The sequence below is a fragment of the Myotis lucifugus genome, unplaced genomic scaffold (assembly GCF_000147115.1).
Source record: "Myotis lucifugus unplaced genomic scaffold, Myoluc2.0 scaffold_391, whole genome shotgun sequence".
Lineage (NCBI taxonomy): Eukaryota > Metazoa > Chordata > Mammalia > Chiroptera > Vespertilionidae > Myotis > Myotis lucifugus.
In genome coordinates this window covers 779,210-800,147 of record NW_005871439.1, presented here as the reverse complement: position 1 = coordinate 800,147, position 20,938 = coordinate 779,210, and the positions used below count along the sequence as shown (strand labels likewise).

Here is a 20,938-nt window from a genome sequence, read left to right as displayed (position 1 = left end):
GGACTTGCAGATAGTCTGGGTCGCAGCAGTCAGTGGGTTATAAATAATCCTCACCGTAGCCCCAGGAGGTGGACAGTTCTAATTGGACCCATTTTACTAACAAGGAACCAGGCTCTGAGAGGTTGAGTAACTTCCCCGAGAGCACACAGCAGTACGTGTCCGAAAGCTGCGAGTGCCCACGGTTTTGGACCCGTGCGACTTGGTTTGCGTAATAATGTTTGTGAAGCACCTACTGTGTTCCAGGCTTTTCCAGGTGTCTCGGGGCCCCCGGACTTGGCTGCACATCAGATAGCTTACATGTTAGCTACAAATCACAAATTTCTGGATCCCATCCATGTATATATTTTAATCTGGGCTGGGACCCAGGATTTACATTTTTAAACATCACATCAGGAGATTCTGATGCTGCTTTTAGGCCCAGCATTTGGAAGCCATGGGACTTCTTTATTCCTCAAAAAAACCCTTCCTGTTCTGCAGCAGCACATCTGTTTTGCCGATGAGAAAACGGACAGCGAGCTTACACTAGCGTTCATCCGCTTGTACAATGAAATTTTGAGTTCAGAGAAATGGCCCCGGCATTTGTTAATTTTGTGACCTTCAACAAGTGACGGGACCGCCTCGAGCCCTTTTCCTAAAGTGGAGTGACATTGCTTGGCGTCCCAGGGACCTGCCGAGGCCAATGGGGCCACGCCAGTGAGGGCTTCGGGAACTGGAGCGCACGTTGCAGCCTTTACAGCTCGCTAACCGCGGCTGTGGTTAACCTCAGAACGGTTTACCCCATCAGCCTGAGGATGGGGAAGTGTTTGATCGCACCTACTAGATAACTGCAGGCATTCAGCAAATATTGATTCGGCCTCCACTCTGGGATAGATTCGAGGCCAGAAGGCAGGGAGAGGAGACCACAAGGTCCTGCCCTCGACCCAGGAAGCAGACTGTTGTTGAGCGGGGTGATGAGCAGTATAACGGTGGCGTGTCGGGTTTAGCTAAAGAGGGTGCCCTTACTTTAGCTGTGGGAGAGGAGCTGGTGGCTTCAGCTATGTCTTTAAAGAGGGAAATGAATTGCTGGGTAGTAAGATGCTCACAGCCCTGCTAGGAAGCAACAGAGCGCGAAGGGGTGGGGCATGTAGACACAGGAAGTATTGTGCTCGAGGTTCCCAGGGGGGAGGGCAGAGAGGGCACTGTGGGTAACTGAGGCTGGAGCCCGCTCACGAGTGGGTTAGAGCCTGGCTAAGGAGTTTGGGCTCGATCCCAAGGGTGACAGGGAGCCATAGCGAGCTGAGAGCAGAGAAGGGCCTGGTCAGAGTGCTTGGAAAATGGCAGGGTTCCCGGTCTAGCTGCAGCACCAGTGGCGAGCCCGGCTCAGCTAGAGGCACGGAAGGCCCTGGAGACAGAGCATCTTCATTCCGCCCATAGGGCCAGGGTGCCCAGGCCCCATCTGCAGTCCTGAGGAAATTATGTGGCTCTTTCTGCCCAGTTTCCCTCCACTGGGAGCCTGGCTCTGTCTCAGTTAATAACTGAGGTTTAAGACCCTGGTGATAAAACACAGAGGCTTCCTGGAGGGAGGCAGAAAAATACGCCTCTTTGGGTTCGAATCCTGCCACCGCTACCTAACTAGCTGTATTATTTGGGGGAAGTCACTGCCTTTCAGAGCCTCCTTTTTGCCACCTAAAAAGGGGGTGCCCTAGTCAGTTTGACTTAGTGGATAGAGTATTGGGCTGGGGACTGAAGGATCGTGGATTCGATTCCGGTCAAGGGCACATGCCCAGGTTGCAGGCTCGATCCCCAGTAGAGGGCGTGCGGGAGGCAGCCAATCAATGATTCTCTCTCATCATTGATGTTTCTGTCTCTCCTTCTCCCTTCCTCTCTGAAGTCAATAAAAACATTTTTTTAAGAAGGGGGTGATGTTTCTAACTTCTTAGACTGATAGAAAGGACCCCAGACCACAGATTTGAAACAGTTCTCTCAGCTGAAAACTAGCTTAACGCACACAGCTCCCCACTGGCTCCCTGTCCCACACTGGTGTCTGGGCACACGCTTTTACAAGACCTCGTGGAACAGGTAGACGGGGCCATGTGTCGGGTTATCTAATGACACCTGTTCTTCAGGAGCCAATTACTAATTAATTCCCATGACATGTTTCCACTGGAAACAAACTAATCTGGAGACAGGAGCAGTTCCAACAACCAAGACATGTAATTGAGATAATCGCTGTGCATAAATAGCATCTGCGAGGAGCAGATGCGGCACCTGGCTGCGCGGGGAACGCAGAGGATGCTGTCTGCTCCAGGGCAGTGGTTACTTTAAAAAAAAAAATCGATTCCTGCCTTTGACCTTTGTCTCCTCCCCAAGGGAAATGTGTTATTTGATTTTCACGAAATAGAGAAGAGTTTGCACTGAACTCTCTCATTGTTTAATTAATTCAGGCCAGGGGCTATGTTCACCCCTTCCTGCTGAGAACAAAGCTGTCGCCAAGTCTGAGTCACTGTACCCCCAAATAGCTCTTGAGTCCATTCCTCCTCCTCCCCGCTTATCACGCACCACCTGTGTCTCTCGGACTCTGCTGGGCTCCGGTCCTGTCCGCACCATCTTTCCGACACCTGGTCTTTGGAGACAGAATTTTAAAGTGTAAATACAGTCTTGGCTCTTTGTGCTGAAGATCCACCAGTGGCCCCAGAACACAGCCCTGCGGATACAGGCCTTTAAGGATGTATAGCTAGTGCCTACCCTCCCGGGACCCCTGACCAGTGCCGGGAACAGCTTGGGGGTCCCCCATACCTGTCCCCACCTCCCCACCTTTGCCCAAGCTCTGCCCTCGCCTGGGCTCTTGCTTCTTCCCTCTGAAACCTCTTCGCCTCATGGACCTTTAGCCTCTGAACTTGGGTCTGGGCATCGTCCCTGGGGGCCACCTCTGACCCCCAGAGACTGCGTGAGGGCCCCACCTCTCCTCTCGTGACCTCCTGGGTTTACCCCCAGGATAGTACATACCATTCTATCAAAATGACCCCCTTGACTTGTCTGTTTCCCTCCTTTACCTTCCAAAGCCTTCACCGCAGGGCCTGGAATGAGCAGAGTCGGACTTCAGTAGCCAGGACAGAATCACCAGCACCAGAACCACCAATGCACTGCCTGTGGGCCCACCGCTGCCTCGGCTCTCAGGGCCCCTCCGGAAGCCCCAGGGGGTCCCACAGGCCCTTCCAGAGGGGGTTCTGGCTCAGCTCCAGTGTCCCAGCAGGTGGGCCCAGTCGGCTGGTGAGCTCCCAGGGGTGCTCAGGCACTAGTCTGAGGGCCCTCCCCCCATCCATGCACGGAAGACTGGTAACCCTGACTCATCCTAGTGCCTTTAATGGAGACATCTGTCAGCAGGCGTCACCCCTGCTTCCGTGGGACATTGGAAGTAATGACTGAGCTCTGCAGAGACGGCCCTGATGGTAGCCTCGGTGTGAGCGAGCGCCTGCAGAGCCCTCCTCCCAGACGGGACCGAGGGACAGGTAGTCGGTGTTTTATTTGACGAGCCTTTTTTTTTTTTAAAGATTAGGTGGAGTGAATTGATTCAATATTAACATAACCTCCTGTCAGAGGAGATAAAGACCAAATTGTAATTGGTTAAAACACGATTATCGTGGGCTGCTCACCCCACAAATATTGACACTCCCAGTGCTGTGGTGCATGGAGGAGAAAAAGGCTGGTCTCATCATAGGCCCCGTAGGACCTGTGACTGTCTAGCTGTGGAGAGCCCGGCCCCCCGCACAGGGCAGCCATTTGCCTGGGTCATGCTAACATCCTAACAACAATGATCCTGGTGGCGGGCAGCCAGCACAGGTGAGCTCTTGGATGTCATGGCCTCATTTTATCTCCCCAAACCCACTGGAAGGCAGTGGATGCCGTGCGTAGGGACCTGTCCATCTGGGGCCTGTGTGCAGGAGTGTGTGTGCATTCAGCAAGTGCTCAATGGATGGATGAGTCGGGTCCAATAAGATGGGCTGTGACTCCCCGTAGGAAGCAGTGGGGATCGGGCCCATTTTATGCAGGAGGAAGCTCAGAGTTTGGGAAACGCACCCCAAGTCACAGAATATGGGGGGCACTGGGATTTAAAAAAAATAATTTATTTTGAATTGCAAACTGACCAGAAGTTGCAGTAGTCAAAGGATTCTTATGTATCCTTTACCTAGATGCATCAGTTTTTAGCATTTGCCTCCTTTGCGGTATCCTCTCTCTGAAGTACATTTTCTGAATTATTTGCAAACAAGTTACAGACACAGTGCCCCTTTATTTTAATCAAAATCAGAAATTTAACATTGGTAAAATAGATAAAATACCGATTTCTAAACTAGGGGTCTTCTAACTGTGTCACCCCACAGGCCAAATCCAGCTCCCTGTCTGTTCTTTGTTGATGCTTTTTTTGTTTATTTTTTTTATTACTGCTTGTGAACTAAGAATGTGTTTCACATGTTTGTTTATTTATTTTTTTATTGATGGGAGAGAGAGAGAGAAACATTGATTTGTGGTTCCACATATTTATTCATTCATTGGTTGATTCTCGTATGTGCCCAACCAGGGATTGAACCCACAACCGTGGCATTGCGGGATGATGCTCTGACCCACTGAGCTACCCGGCCAGGGCTGCATTTCACATTTTTTAAATGGCCACATTTGAAGTAGTTGTAAAAGTGCCTACATATATTCTTCACTTCTACCTCTTGGTCTGCAAAGCCTCAAAGTTTTACTATCTGACCCTGGAACAGAAAGTTTGCCGACTCCTGATGTTAACTGCTGACTCTTCAGATTCTGCCCACTGCCCCATCCATGCTCTCTGTAGCATTTTCCTCCCTTTCAGGATCTCACCTGGGGAGGCAGTTTCTAGAACCTGAGTCTTTCTTTGTATTTTATGACTCGGCCGCATGTGGAGAGCTCAGGCTGGCTGTGTTGGAGACTGTGCCCCCTGTTTGGGTGAACTGGAGCTCGAACCCCCACCTTTTCCACTTCAGAGCCTTTTGGATTTGTGCGGGCGAGTCTAAGGGTGTTCCAGGACCCAGGAGTTCCAGTTTTATGACCAGAAACGTCCCAGGCAAACAAGGATGGGCTGGTCATCCCAGAGCCAGTGTCTACAGTCCTCAGTAACCAGGAAGATAAGCGGGCCCCTGGCTGACCCTCAAGGGTGCCCGGGAGGGTCAGGGCGAGGGTGGTGGGCCAGATGCCCGTCTAATAGCCGCCTCCTGAGCATCTGCTCATGCCGCCTCTGAGCTGAATCAGCGCCCTCTGTACGCCCTGGCCTCTAAGAGACAGCCGTGGATTTAAGAGGGATATCAGTTCAGGTCCTGGCCCCACTCACCATTGTCAGCTGTGTGACCATGACACGTTAACTAACCTCTCTGGTCTTCAGTTTCCTCGTCTATAAAATAGGGATGAAAATATGTATTTCACAATCGTTGCATGCTGCAAATTAACGTATACGTGGTAAGCATTAATAGAGTAGTTAGTGGTTATTCCACTACTAATGAGGGTTATGATTACGCTGAAGAAGGTAGAAACAGTAAATACTCAGAAAGCATTTTGATGCATCAATAAGCGCTGTCCCTCTAGCACGATGTATGGAAAATTACGGAGCGTCCAGAATGTGCCCATAAAGCTGGAGACCAAGGACACACAGAGAAGCCGCCATATGGTCTTAGGAAATTTCCCTTTGGAGCCACTGTCATCCAACCTCTGAGCCAGACAGACCCTTGGCGGCCCTGGCCTGACATTTGTAATATGTTTGCATTGAATAAATGTGTTGGCTTTCGGGGCTGTCTTTAGTCTGAGACGCTGGCAGGGCCTTTTGGGAAAAGCCTTGCTGCTGAAGGTTAATTCTTACCCGCACCCTGATGGGAAGTCAAGGCCTGGAGTATGTTGAGATGAGCCCGCCAGACACCGTTTCTGAGAACACCTCCCTGTGGCATTTGCGCTGCAGTCGTTTTAAATCCCCCGAGTTGTTCAACCAGACCCAGAAATCCCGGTTCTAACCACTCTGCTGAAATATCAAACTTCTGCTCTTCCCACCTCCTTCCATATGTCTAGCCGACTCATTTCTAGCTTAATAAGTTCAGAGCAAACATTGGACCCAGGTAGTTAGAGCCGGCAGATGGCCTCACATAGGGAAGCGGTGCTATTCATCGGCGTGCAGTTGATGTATATGTGATAGGAATCTCAATTGCCCTCCCACTGAATGGAAGGTCGTGGGTGTTGGGGAGAGCGAGCTCGAGATGAACTCGGCAATAGAGGAAGACTTGTGTGCAGAGGGGGCTGCGTGGTGGCCCAGAAATGATTTGGAGTCTCATCGACTTGGATCTGACCTTGAGCAAGTCACTTCCCCTGCTCTGGCTGCAGTTTCCTCCTTTGTAACATGACGACTCCCTTGCAGGGCGGTTGTGGGCGATAGTGATAATGAACATCAAGTGGCCCACACAGCACCTGATGCAGTCAGTGCTGAAGAAATCTGGTTCCCTCCACTTCCCCCCATTCAACAATGGGCAAGGAAGGATAGGTAACCCCCACGGGGGGCGGCGGGGGGCGGGCAGGAATCCACACACAGAACAGGTAAACAATAAATGAGTGTTATTCTCTCATAGGGTTTTGGGTAGAGATACTTGGATCCAACTTTTAGCAGAACAGCATCAGCAAACGCTATCGCCAGCGGGTTTGAGTGTTTACTGTGTGGCTGTCACCGTGTATGTATGTCTCCTCTGACTTGCTCAGTCATCCTGTATCCGGGTTCCAGGTGACAGCAGCCCAGCTCAAGCAGAAAAAGGGAAGTTAGTGGCCAAATATTTGAAAAGTTCTGAGGCCAAGACTGCCTTCAGGCTTGGTTTGATCTAGGTGTTCCAATCGTGTCGTCAACAACGTGTCTCCTGCCTCAGCAATCTTGATGTCGCTTGGTATTCTTAGGCAGTCTCTTCCTTCATGGTGCGAAGAGGGCCCCATATTCTCAGCTGACTTGCTGCATCAGAAAGCGCTGACCTTGTTCCCACAGTCCCAGCCATACTGCTATCCTGCAACCAGCCAGCGTGGCCAACGGGAGGTGGTGCTCTGATTGGCCGCGGCTGAGTCAGATGCATCTCCTTGGGGCTTGAGAAGAGAGGGTCAGCCCCAACAGATCCACTTCTTAAAGGGAAGATGCTGCTGCTATCAAAACAAGGGGGAGGAGCCACCGTGTGGTCACGTCCCCGGCTTCCCCTGCAGAGCACATATGGTGGGCATACATGTAATGCTCAGAGGGGAGCGTGGTGGCCGGACCACCTGGGTTCATGTGCCAGCTCTGCCGCTTCGTTCTTGTGTGACCTTCATTAAGTCACTTGACCTCTCTGTCCCTCAGTTTCCTCAGCTGTCCCAGCAGGGATGGTTCTGACCCCACCTCAGCATGCTCTTGTGGTGGTGAAGTGAGTTGTTGCATGAAAAGTGTTCAGAGCGGGCCTGGCCCAGAGGAACCTGCGTGCGTGGTGTTCCCTAGGTGCGCTCTAGGTGTGTGCACAGCTAACACAACTGCCCGCAGCTTCCTGTTCAATGAGGGGGAACTGTTCTTTCCCCCATGTTGTGAGTGGGGGAAACGAGAGCTCAGAGACCAAGTAGCCGAGTCGACTTCACAGACTCAGCATCGATGAGCCCCTGGGAATGCGTTCGTGGTGGCAGCTGCCACCCGGGATGCCCATTACTACCCTGGCTGCCAGGGCCAAGGATGGACCCAGTCTCCCTTCCCGAGGAGCCGCCTGTGAGCCAGCTGTCCTCTTGCCCTTTGCCCTCTGATGCACCCAGACCTCCTCCCGGGGAGGGCTTTCCGGGCAGTGGTAGGCAGGCTCACACCGCCGCCGCCTCTGATGTCAGCCCCACATAACTCGCCGCCCGACTTCATAAAAACGTCCATCAGACAGCCTCAATATGGATATAATGTGCAGTGAGTTATTCTTACGCCAGGTCATCCATAACGGAAAATCAGCCCCAGACGACCCTGTATTTTTCCCGCTCCCTAAAGTGTAATAAATTGAACATTTTTAAAGCTCGGCATTAAGATGACTGGTGGTCAGCGGCCTGGAGCCCGCCCGGTGGAGGCCTGGGGCTGGGCAGTTTCTGGTCGTGCCCATCCAGAACCTGTGACAGTCTGGGCCTGCTTGACTTGTGTGCCTCTGGGGTGCCCCTCCCTTGATTCCCCGACAGCTTGGCTTCTTCTCCAGGCTCCTCACCTTCAAAACGGTGTTAAACATCCCACTGTTCGGGCTGTTAAGAGGGTGAAAGGAATGAATAATAGCAACTACCACCGACGCTTTTTCCCTGTTTTCTCAGTGCCAGGCGCTATGCTAAGCACATCCTTGTATTTACTCATTTATCCTGCAGAGATCCTATGATCCACCCTCCCCACTTTACAGATGGGGAAACTGAGGCACGGCCAGGGTTAAATGACTGGCTGGGAGAGGCCAGTCTGGCTCCAGTGCCTGAGCTCTGACCGCCGCACACGGTAGAATCTGGCACGGGACGAGTGGCCACACGTGCTGGTCCTTCCTCTTCCCTTTGGTTTGAACTTGTTCATCTCTGTGACAATGTGTGTTTCCTTGAGGCTCCCACATTGATCCAAACTCCAAGTTCTTTCCGTTCTCTCCGATTTCTCCACGTCTCACTGTACACGCCTCCGCCTGATTCCGGCACGACTATCCTGGTGGCTTCCGCGATCACACCGAGCCACGGAGAGTTCGCTCTGCGATTGAGTTCTGTATTGTAATCCATCCGACAGCAGGGTCGGACTTAGCAGAGAAGGGTGGTGGGGCCCAGCAGTGAAGAGGTCGGGCTCTGGAGTTGGACCAACCAAGCTTACCTCCCGACCAGCTGTGTGACTGTGGGCAAGTCACTTCCCCGCTGTGAGCCTCAGTTTCCTCTTAGATCGACTGGTCCTCCTGGTGGCCCCTTCCTCCTAGAGGTGTTGAGGGGCTGTTATGAAGCGCAGTGCACAGCAAATGGTCCCCAAGCAACAGTAGCAGGTGTGGCCATCGATGCCAAAACCATCCTGGCCAACATAATCCCATCCTAACCCAGGAGGAGCTAAAAATCCGCCAACAGCCACCTCCACTGACTGTGTGCTCGCTCCATTCATCTCTGCCTGCGGATAATTGGTCCCTCTCTCTCTGCTTGCTCCAGGGAGATGGGGAAAGGAAAGCATTCCTGGATCATACACATCCACCATCTATAAAGTGGGGTTAAAAATAGAGCCATCTTTCTCTGGTGGCTGTGAGGACCAATGGCGCCGCGCTGATGAAACCCTCAGCCAGAGGAGGAATGAGCAGATGGGAACGGCAGTCATCCTGTTCGGCTCCGCCCCGCTGGCTGAGTTTCTTACAATGGTCCTCACTCGCCTCCTGTCACTGGGCCGAGCAACTTGGCCCGGCAGCGGGGCCCTGCGTGATGCCTCTGTCTTCCACTGTTAGTTCTCTGACATCATCTCCCCGGATGGCGCGTCTGCTGCTGCCTGCCCAGACCTTTTGTTCTTTACGCTCCTCCACAGTGAAATCCTCCCATTTCTTCTCCACTTCCACTCTGATCGGAGCACCTGCACCACTCCTACCGGGAGGACCACAGCAGTGTCCTCACCGGCCGCCCGATTTCCAGGCTTGTCCACCAAAGCTCATCCTCCCCGCAGAGCCAGAGGGAGGCCATGCCACTCTCTTCCTTCGAAACCGCCAGTGGTTTCCCTGCAGACTGAAAATACACCGACCTGTGCATCCTGGCTCACAGCATCATCTCCTGCCCCTCTCTGTCCAGCCGTCCAGCCACACGGGCTTTCTTTTTCTGCCTCAGCACCAAGTTTATTCCTGCTCCTGCCTCCGGGCCTTTGCACTTGCTATTGCCTCCACCCAGGGCTCTCTTACCTCTAAGTCTGCTTATGGCTGTCTGTCTCCTTTGCATCTTTTAGGTCTTAGCTGCAATGCCTCTCCTTAGTGAGGCCTCTCACTTGTGCACGAATCAAGGGCTGGTGTAGCCCTGCCTGCCTGCAGAGTGGAGGGGGAGCCCTTCATCCCGGCTCCCTGCCTTCCTGGAGACTGCCTGCGGGAAGATAAGACTGTGCCTGCCTTTTCATGTCCTCTGTCAATTACGCTCTAACAATGCCAATTACCTCCCCTTGCTCCACATCATTTTTCTCAGTGTGTCTCAGTCCCTCCTAATCACTAAAGGAAATGGACCACCAAGTCCTTCTCCGACAGGCTCTGCTCCAAGCCCAACCGCAGGAACACACTGTTCTCTAGGTCTTGACAACGGGTTTGGTGGATTATGGTGGCGGGCGGCAGGATGGGGCCGGAACTAGAGGTGCCAGTATGAGGATGCTGTGGGAGTGGGCTACGGTCTCCGTTTCCTCACCTGTCACCCCAATAAATTCAATGAAATTTTTAATGGGAATATTAGCTGTATATACTAATCTCACAGATCCAAGATAGGGATTAAAAGAGAAAATGCAAGGAGAACCTTTAACAGGGTGCTTATTGTTGATAATCAAACTAATGGCTGTCTCCCTTCCCCCGACATTCTGTTGTCATTATTATTATTCTAACATCTGGGCCAGCTGAGGTCCTGGACATTCTGAGGAAGACATTCTCTGCCCAGTTTGGAAGGAGCTTGAGATGGTCCTAGGTGGCTGTTTCCATAGAGCCCCCCATCTTGACCAATTGTCCTGGGGTGACCTCTCGTTGGCACCATTGTTTTCATTTTATAGATCAGTGGGGCCCCCTCACTCAGTGGGCTCAGGACTCTAGCTTGTACACACATCAGTCCAGGACTGAGCACCAATGTAAACATCATTAACTGTTCCCAGGGGACAATGTGCTGGCAGTTGAGAAAGTGCACTGGTCTGGACAGTGCAAGTGTTGTCTTTGCTCCTTGCAGCTCTGTGACTTCGGGCAAGGCACTGCCCCTCTCTGAGCCCTCAGTGCTTTCCTTAGGTGATTTCTAAGGGCGTTTTCTGCTCAGATTTTAGGGTTCAGAAATCAAGGGGAAACTGCCCATTACAGAGTAGACTTAGGGTTTGTACACAGGCATGGCTTTTTCCAGTGGGGACTGTCTGTTGTCTAGAGCCACGTGGGCAATGGTACCTTCCTGATGGCCCCACTTTGCTAGGGTAGCAGGCCTACTGTGTGCAGGGGGGTGGAAGGATGAAAAGGGGGTGAGAAAGAGAAACTTTAAGTAGGTGGCCCTTAACCTTTGAGAATCTAGTGAAAGTCATGGGCCCAGGAAAATGCTCACCTGAGGAATAGTTTGCATACCATTTGAAAAGGGGTTCTCAACTCTGGTTAAGAACTGTCTACAAGCACCTCCTCCAGGAGGCCTTCCCTGACCTCCATCCTGTATTCCCAAGCATCCCATGCCCTCATCCTTTTAACTGTATTCATTACCTGTTCCTGCCTATTTCCCTGGAGGACACAGGATCAGGTGACAGTTTCCTGTATGCTCTGTGCCTGGCACTCCAGCGGTGTCAACAAATATTTGTTGAAGGGAATTGACTTGCTCCTGGCACTGAAGCTGGGGTGGCCTGGTCGTATTTCCTGGGGCAGTGCCTATTCAGTTTTGAGTGGGCTCAGAACTGGGCTGCCTCAAATGCAAACACAGGTGCTTCACCAGTCGTAGGTTGATGAACAGTTGTGAAGACACGAAGGTGGCCTGTAAATGGTTCTGCTGCCTGAGAGGGGCTGGGCTGGGCTGGAGGGGAAGGCTAGTCAAAGGGCAGCGTCACGAGGTCTCTTCTCTTTTCTTCTCGCCCTCCTGCCTGGTCCAGCTGGAGCAGAGTGAGGCCAAGTGTGAGGATGCCCTGAAGACCCAGAAGGCGCTGACTGCGGACCTGGAGAGCATGCACAGCGAGCTGGAGAACATGACCCGGAGCAAGAGCCTGGTACCTGGTCCTTTCTGAAGCTCTGGGGATCTGGGCCAGCACAGGCCTCTGAGCTAGCTTGGACCTACTGTGTGCTCAGCACTATAAAAAGGAAAGGGCACTTATAGTGGGCTTACTGGGTACCACCCATAGACATCCATTGTAGACCTACTGGATGTTTAACACTCTGAAAGTGCAGGCATCTGACTAGGAGCTGAGCATTATAAAGGCACAAGGGTATATATGAGGGTCAACTGTGTGTTCACTCTGCAAAGGCAGGCAAATTGTAGACCTGATGTGTGCTCAGTACTGTGGGGATGCATCCGATATGAGCCTATTGTTTGCTCAGTACCCTAAGTGGGAACACAGCTTTCTGTTGTGTACCCAGAGCATGCTCACCACTGTAGGCAGTGCCCTGGCTACTGTTGTAGTCCTACTGTACACTCACCAACATAGGAGGGGCCTTGGTCATTATCATTGGGCTATTGCATGCCCATTCTTATAAGTGGAGACAAAGGCAGTCCTCATGGGCCCACTTAGCTCACCACTGTAAGGGACCCTGCCACCTACTATGGACCCTGCCACCTACTATGGACCCTCTGAATGGTGACAAATGAACATATGTTATGGATCTATTAATGTTGGTGAAAATTTGGCATGGTTTTCTAAGTCGCCTCTCTGGGTGTACAGGGTTGGTTTAAATTTATACTTTCTGTGTAAAATCCTAAAGTTTAGGTATAACTAGAGATTTATAAGCAAAAGCTTGTCTCAAGATCCCTACTGGTCTCTTGGTCCCAGATTTTATTTGCACTAGATTAAGAGGAACCTGTCCCCCTCCCCCCTAACCCCCTTACACACACACACACACACACACACACACACACACACACACGGAGCTATCATGCCCACAGTATGCATTAACACACCCATGGCCACTCACCTGACACACCCATAGGCAATCCCCTCTTTACTGTGCATCAGTCCCCTCCCACCCGCCATTCTGCCTCACCCTGACCGCTGTCCCACCTCCTGCCAGGTGGATGAGCAGCTGTACCGGCTGCAGTTTGAGAGAGCCAACCTCCTAAAGCGCATTGACGAGGACCAGGATGACCTGAATGACCTCATGCAGAAGCACAAGGACCTCATTGCTCAGGTAACAGCCAGTAGGAGAATTTGCCTTCAGTGTGCATTACATATTTTTTAAATATATTTTTATTGATTCCAGAGAGGTAGCGAGAGGGAGAAAGAGAGAGAAACATCAATGATGAGAGAGAATCATTGATCAGCTGCCTCCTGCACGCCCCCTACTGGGGATCAAGCCCGCAACCTGGGCATGTGCCCTGACTGGGATTCGAACCAGTGACTTCCTGGTTCATGGGTCAGTGCTCAATCACTGAGCCACACGGGCCAGGCCAGAAGCTTTGGGTGGAGTGGAGGGATGTGATGAGGACCCCTGGCAGATTTCTGATCTGCATAGCTGATCTGATTTGCATAACTTCACAACAGCTCCCTCCAAGAGCAGTGAGCATCTCCCCCACGTGGCACCCCCAGAGGAGATCCAGGGTAGAATGCCTGCCAGGCTTCAAATGCACCCTACAGAGATTGGATCTGAAGGAATTTCTGCTAAACAAGGAATAATTATAACAACAAAAAAAATCAATTATATCATCAACATGATAACAACTGCCACAAAAATAGCCTAGGCCATCTTCTGCATTGTTAATTACACTTTTGTTCAAAATGGAAGTTTCTTTATTCGTTCAATTACAAAAGCAGCATATTCATATGCCCATTGTAAATTACTGCAATGATAAACACATGTGGAAAATAGAAATTGAGGGGTCCTTCTGCTCTCTGGAATCCTTCTAAATGGAGATAATCACACTTCACAGTTTGGTTCTATTTTTTTTTTAAAAAAGAAACTTTATTCTTCATTGCCTCACTTAATCTCTGAACAAATGCATTGCATTGTAGAAGGGCTAAGCAGAGATGATCAGCCCATTTTACAGATGGGGATACTGAGGTGCAGAGAGGTTCTGGGGCTTGTCAAGGCCAGTATCTGGGTCTGGAATCCTAGTTACCTGACATTCAGAATAGTTCTCTCCCCTCAGAATCTGGTCCTAGTAATGTGACCGGCCCGTTTCTGCCTTGGCTCTCAAGGGTGCATAATAAGGTTGTAGACAGTTGACCAAGGCTCTGGGCTTATCTAATGGGAGTGACTTGGTGAATGCTGAGATGAAGGATGCTGGGGAGGATGTGAGAGGCACCCCTTTGGAACCGGCTACTGTCATAGAGACTCTGAGAAATTTAGACATCTGTGGGTCTCAGTGTCCCCCACCCGGGAGAAGAAGGGATTACCAGGGGCAGTGTCCCCACAAAGCCTGTGCTCTCAAGTGGCATCTCTTTGTCTCCCCAGTCTGCTGCTGACATTGGGCAGATCCAGGAACTGCAGCTGCAGCTGGAGGAAGCCAAGAAGGAGAAGCACAAGCTGCAGGAACAAGTACGTGCTGGGCGCCGCCCTGTTGTGGGGGAGGAAGAGAAGGGTTCCCTCTAGGACCTCACACTCTGGGCCCTGGGAACTGTCGTTCATTCAACTTCAGTCTTGCGCCAAATGAATTGAGAGCCATCTTAGACGGACTCACACACACACACACATACACACACACTCTTCCCTGTGCCCGTTCAGCATCCAGAGATGCCTGTGCCGTGAGACACATCAACGTTTCAGTGAAGGGTTTTCTCCTGCTGAGAAATGGCTCCAAGGAGATGGGATGCTCTGGTCTAGGCAGGATCGTCATCCTTCGTGAAATCTTCCTCTGAGTCATGGTTCCTCCAAATGCCCCTGGATTTCCTTCATTAGTTGGTGGATCGCTCTTATCCATGAAATTCTCAAAGCTCTCCCAGCACTGTCGCACGTGCCTGCTTAGAGTGACTGTCAGAGGGACTGAGTGTCAAGCCAGTGTCCATGGGCACCGAGTAACAACAAGTACAAGAGGACAGCAGCGGGGGCCAGTTGCTGGGGCTAATGACATACCAGGCGCTCACCTCCTCAGTCCTCGCACACAAAACAGAGCAGTGAGGTTCGGGGAAGGGAGCTGATGTGCCTGGGCCCATCCAGCTGGGAAGGGGTGGAGTCAGGTTTTGAACTCGGATACAGGCCTTGTCTCCCAAACCCACTTTGGTTGTATCCTTTGATGCTGAAGCTTGCTGCTCACAGCCTGGCTTTGCTCTCCTAGCAGAGCAGGGTAAGGAGATAAGAGAAGCACTGATCAAAAGACCTGTTTTGGAGGCAGAATGCCCAGGAAATGTCACCTCCTAGGCCCTAAGACCCAGGGGCCGGGTCGGGTATGAGGGTCCTCAGATTGGAACTGGCAGTGCTTCCTGTGCACGCACCAGACAGCCCCTGAGCCGAGAAGGAAGCTGTGAAGGGGCCTGGAGCTGAGGCCTGTGTGTGTTTCCATCGTGTGGCTCAGGGCCAACAGGTGGCCAACGGACCCCTTGCATCTGTCCCCAGCTACAGGTAGCCCAGCTGCGCATCGAGTACCTGGAGCAGTCCACCGTGGACCGGGCCATTGTCAGCAGGCAAGAGGCAGTCATCTGTGACCTGGAGAACAAGACGGAGTTCCAGAAAGTGCAGATTAAGAGATTTGAGGTACTTGCTGATGTGTAAATATTGCTCAGGCCCAGAGAAGCGAGGCCTTTGTATAAGCTCTGTCCATCTATCCGTGCCTATGCCTTTATCTGGCCATATATTACTCATCCACCTCCCGTATGAGTTCCTTCTCTCCCTCCTTCCTCCTTTCTTCCTTTCTTCAACCACACTGTTCCACAAACTACCTATCCATCCAATCTACCCACCTCCATCTATCTGTAGCCAACTCCATATGCCATCACTGGTCCGTCCATCATCCCCCTTCCCTGGGTTCTTTTTCTCTTCTCTTCATTCTTTCTTCTCTTCCTCTGTTTTTTTCTTCAGACCTTGACCCCTGTCTGCCCATCTCTTTATCCATTGCTCTAATTCTGCCATCTCTATCTACTCATTCATCCATTCATGCACCCCACACTCATTTTGAGCAGAAATTTGCTTTGCACCTGGTGTGTGCATAGATGTATGAAACAGATTCCGCTGATCAGAGCATAAAACTTTGTAGGAGGTGAGGATACGACGTGTACATAAGTACCCATAGTATATAGAGAGAGGGCTGTGAGGTTTGGAGGACAGAGGTGCTTTCAGGATGGGAATCAGGGAGGCTTCCAGGAGAAGGTGGCATTGATGCTGGGCCTTGAAGGACAGAAAAGCTTGGAAGAACTGGAGTTCAATGATTTTATTCACATTTAACCCTCTAGGCAATGACACGAGACATTTTACAGATGATATTGTCATTGTCCAAATCCTTCTATATCAGCTGTTCCACTTGACATTCACTGCAGCCCCATGGGGCCGGTGGGATGGAATGAGAAGATGACCCCAGAGAAGTCAAGTGATTTATTCATGATGCAGCCAGGTCATGTCAGTGACAGGAGCAGATGGACAGTTGACCGTCCTGGTCCCAGGCTTCCATTTCTCTGCAGCCAGCTGGCTCCCCCACCGGACCAGTAGTATGCTAGTGCCTCTGGACAATGAGAAGCTGTTTCTCACTGGGAAACGTTCCCTCCCAATCTCCTCCTGGGCATTTGGTTTCTAAGAATTCTGCTGTGGATGAAGAACAAAGACAGATTCTTCTTTGTCTTGACCCTCAGTGGTTCTCAGAACTTCTCGGGGAATTCCTTAAGGCATATGTCTTTGCAGATCACCTCGAAACTTTGATCTGCTACATTTTAAATAATTAAATACATCATGTTGGGCTAGATCATGTATCTCTTTTTACTTGATTCCAGCATAGTCATGTGATAGCAGAGAAGAAAAGAAATCTATGGGAGAGTAACTTTAAATGGCAGATTCAATCTCATTCAAATAAGTGTATTTGAACTTGGTCCTTGAGATGGGGTACCTCAGGGACACAGTTTGAGAACTCTACTTCTTTATAACCCGCCTACTGCCCTTGGAAAATGTTGCTTAAACTCCATTTGCAGGACGAAGGAGAAGTGAATAATAAAGCTTATCTTCAGCCTCTGATCTGGAAAGGGGCTCTGAGTCCTCAGCAAGGGCCTGAAATATTCATGTGGGCTTCGTTTTATGTCAACACTTTAGTATTTACCCATCAGAATCATTTGGTTCCAGGCTTGTTGGCCAACTAATGAATTCTGCACAACAGCCCTGGGTTTGTTTTCTGTAGCACTGGTGATGCCCACAGCTCTTTTCCCTCTATTGTTTCATTGTGACCTTGTGGGATTTCTCCCCCCAGGAAAGGGAACGTGCCATAAAATAATAGAGCTGAGGCTCATGGGAAGTTACTCCTCAAACCTCCCTGTTTTGCATATTGGGGAAAACCAAAACCCATGTTGGGAAAGGGCTTGTTCCCCGGTTTAGTGTTTTCTCCACTGACCATTCCACCTCCCACACCTTGAGATGAATGAAGGCTGCTATAAATAGGAACAATTCCCAGCCCATATCCAGATATCTGATGTGCCAGGCACTGAGCTCAGCCTTCTGCATGACTTAATGTGAGCAGTCCTGACAGTGTTCCATGCCCATCTCTCAGAGGGGTTGAATAACCTGCCTAAGGTCTCACAGCCAGGAAGGGTAGAGCTGGGATTTGAATCCAGATCATGCTGAGAGGCAGGGTTTGCATCAGTATACTACACTGCCTCTCAGAATAGCAGTTATGGTGTCCTGGATACATGTGTGTGTGTTTATTTCAGAGAGAGAGAGAGATAGAAAATCATTGATTGGCTGCCTCCTGCACACCCCCTAATGGGGGTCGACCACAACCCGGGCATGTGCCCTGACCAGGGAATTGAACCCTGACCTCCTGGTTCATAGATTGATGCTCCATCCCTGAGCCACATGGGCCAGTTTCCTAGGTTTTCAAAGTCAAGTCTTCATTTTTGTATCAGGAATCAGAATAATTATCCTGATTATAAAAGTACACAGTGGCTCCGCAAAGGATTTCCCTTCCTGGAACCCCCAGTTTCCTGCCCATGGGCCTCTAACCCCAAGGTGGGCGTGTGCTCTCCACCCCCCTCCAGGTCCTGGTGATCCGGCTTCGGGACAGTCTGATCAAGATGGGCGAGGAGCTCTCGCAGGCAGCCACAGCCGAGGCCCAGCAGCGAGAAAGCAGCCAGTATTACCAGCGGCGCCTGGAGGAGCTGAAGGCGGACATGCAGGAGCTGGTAGAGCGGGAGGCGGAGGCCAGCCGCAGGTGCATGGAGCTGGTGAGTGTGGTCCTGCGCTGGTTCTGTGCTGGAGGGTTTGAGATTGGAGAGAGGCTAGAATCTGGTGCCAGTGGGCCAGGCTGGAAACCAGGAAAAACCAGAAGGAGATGGGCAGAGAGACGATGCTGCCATTGGCTGCTAACTCTGGGGGGGTGGGCCCAAAGTGGACCAATGGTGTTCACTCCTGGATGGTCTCCAAGCTCCTTGTGTCTCAGACTCCAGGTCCAGCCTCACACATTCCACCCCAAAGGCCGGGTGGCCTCCTGTGAAAAGCAAGGAATCAATGTTTATTAATTGTCTGCCTTGCATGGAGTCTTCACATCCATAATAATGTCTTGTAATCGTCATAACCCTGCAAAGTCAGAATTATTGTCCCATTTACAGATGAGGAAACTGAGGCTTCACAGAGGTGAGGTAACTTGTGTAAGAGTACACCTAGCCAATGTCAGTGCTAATTCCGGACTGTTAATAACAACAACAAATATAAAAGATAAAGAGGATAATGTTAAAGCCACCATTTTTTAAGCACTTGCTACATGCCAGGTTCTAGGTTAAACATTTGTCGTTTAAAATCCTCTGATCGGTATTGTGCGGTAGGCACTATGCTTATCTCCATTTTGCAGACAGGGAAACTGAGGCACGGGGGCATCAACATGCCAAAGAGAGTCTCAGAATGGTGCTACCTGCGAGGAAGAATTTGAATCTAGGTCTGTCCAGCTCTGCAGTCTCTGCCTTCATTCGCTAGCCATGCTTGCCCCCTGGTGTGGGCCAAGGGACATTTCGAAATTTGTTTCCTGCCCAATGGGAAGGTTTTATTCGTCATTCAGTGTATTTTTCTGAGAACAGTTTCCTGCAGAGATCACAGGTCTGAGAGAGCCTGCTCCTCCTTTTCCCCACGAGGCCGAAGAACCCTAGGACGCCAGGTTTTCATTTCTGTGGCCCAGGAGGCATCTGGCACCTCCATTGCCCCCCACCACGTAGCCTCCCCTGAGACCCACACCATGCCAAGGCCCAGAGGCCTCTCAGCCCCCGTCATTAGCTCCTTTCTGCCCTGTCCGCTCTGGCTTTGTGACAACTCTCATCAAATTGCCCTGCAGCAGGTATATTTCCCTGGCCACTGCCCCCCATGGTCAATGTCATTCCCATCAGCTTTGCCCTTGACAAGCCAGCAGGCTGGCTGTTGTGTGGGAGGTGGTGAGGCTCCTCTCAGAGAGGAAGTCCCCAGACAAAGCCCGAGCCCCATGACTGGCAGCTCCTCCACCCACCACGGCTCTGGGGGAGAGAGGCCCTTCCTCCATTTGACAGGATAACTTCCTCATTAACCAGCCTGCTTCTCAGGCAGCCGGGCTCCCACCTGGCTGGAGCGAGAGAGCATCCCCGGTCTTTTCTCCTCTGACGTCTTCTTTAACTGGCCGGACACCCAGAGGTTCTGGCCAGATCAAAATGGGTTTTGCCTCTCCCCTTGGCTCTCTCTCTCTCTCTCGCTCTCTCTCTTTTTTTCTCCCTTTCTCCTCTGTTTCTCTCTCTGCTCACTTTCCTCCTCCTCTCCCCTTTCCCAGAGACACATTAAGATCTTTCAAGGCCCCAAAATACTAACAAGATACACAGCCCATATCTATGAATCAAAATAGAAAGAACACAAAACTCTAAAACCCAAAGCTGGCACGTATGCTGAAAGGAGAGCTGCACCCTTCTCTGGTTTCTAATTGCAAGGCTTTGGGTAAATTCACCCCGGCTGAACTCTCTTATGGTGGGGTGTGTGGTTGCAGGTGTGTGTGTTTCCTGGGGCGGCCTTAACAAATGCCCAAAAGCTGGGTGGTTTTAAACAGTGGAGATCGAGTCTCTCATAGCTCCGAAAGCCAGGAATCTGAAATCCAGGTGTTGGCGGGGCTGTGCTCCCTCTGAAGGCCTAGGGGAGAAGCCTTCCTTGCCTGTCCAAATTCGGGGGGTCCCATGTGTCCTTCGGCTTACGGCTGCGTCACTCCAGTCTCTGCCTCTGTCTTCACAGGCCATGCTTCTCTGCGTGCACAGGTCTCACCCACCCCTCTGCCTTTTTCTCATAAGGACACCTGTAGTTTGATTTAGGGCCTCTCTGAAATCAATAACAACATATATTTTTTAAAAAGATAGACAAAACTGAGCTCAGTTGGAGAGTTCAGTGAGCACTGTCATTTTAAGATGAACCCTGTGGCTGAGGCTCCTCCCATCGGCGTGGCTTCCTGGAACTTTCCCAGGCTTCTCAGAAGATGCTGTCTCGTCTCTCGGGGTCCATTTCCGTGTCACCAGTGTGCCCCCCTCCATCCTCTCTCTGTAAGACCAGGGGCAGCTGCTCCATGCCACCTGCTCTCTGAAAACCTCCCCCAAAGCCTGCAGAGCCCTCGGTGTCCTGGTTCCTTCCTTCGTGTACTTTTTACTGTGGGCCAAGCCTCCTGCTAGATGTTGGGGATCCAATGTTGCTCACATTGAATGGAGAGAGATGGCTGAGGCCATTACCTGTGTATTTTACAAGTTCCTCTGTAAGGGGTGCGCAGAGCTTTCATTGACAATACAAGGTGTCTGCGTGCTGGCATTTTGGGGATCCTGCCCCCCATTTCCACCACAAATCATTTCTTTGGGTGAAGAATTGCCCTCTTCATTTTCCATTTGTGAAATTCCAATCTCCATGGGAGGAAGAGAATTTCCTAACTCCCCAGCCAAAGCATTCATTCACCCACTTATTCATTCATTCATTTGGACAAATGTTTGTTGAGT

At 51.1% G+C, this 20,938-nt stretch overlaps 1 protein-coding gene across 1 annotated transcript in view; it reads left to right on the top strand.

The window, feature by feature from the left end:
• The window catches only part of MYO18B (myosin XVIIIB), a 163,802-nt gene that overhangs the window by 99,129 nt on the left and 43,735 nt on the right, over positions 1–20,938 (top strand). Inside the window, exons 34-38 of the mRNA XM_023743449.1 lie at positions 11,780–11,893; positions 12,909–13,025; positions 14,289–14,372; positions 15,387–15,524; positions 18,002–18,187. Coding sequence (XP_023599217.1) covers positions 11,780–11,893; positions 12,909–13,025; positions 14,289–14,372; positions 15,387–15,524; positions 18,002–18,187 — 639 coding nt within the window. The remainder of the gene's footprint in view (positions 1–11,779; positions 11,894–12,908; positions 13,026–14,288; positions 14,373–15,386; positions 15,525–18,001; positions 18,188–20,938) is intronic.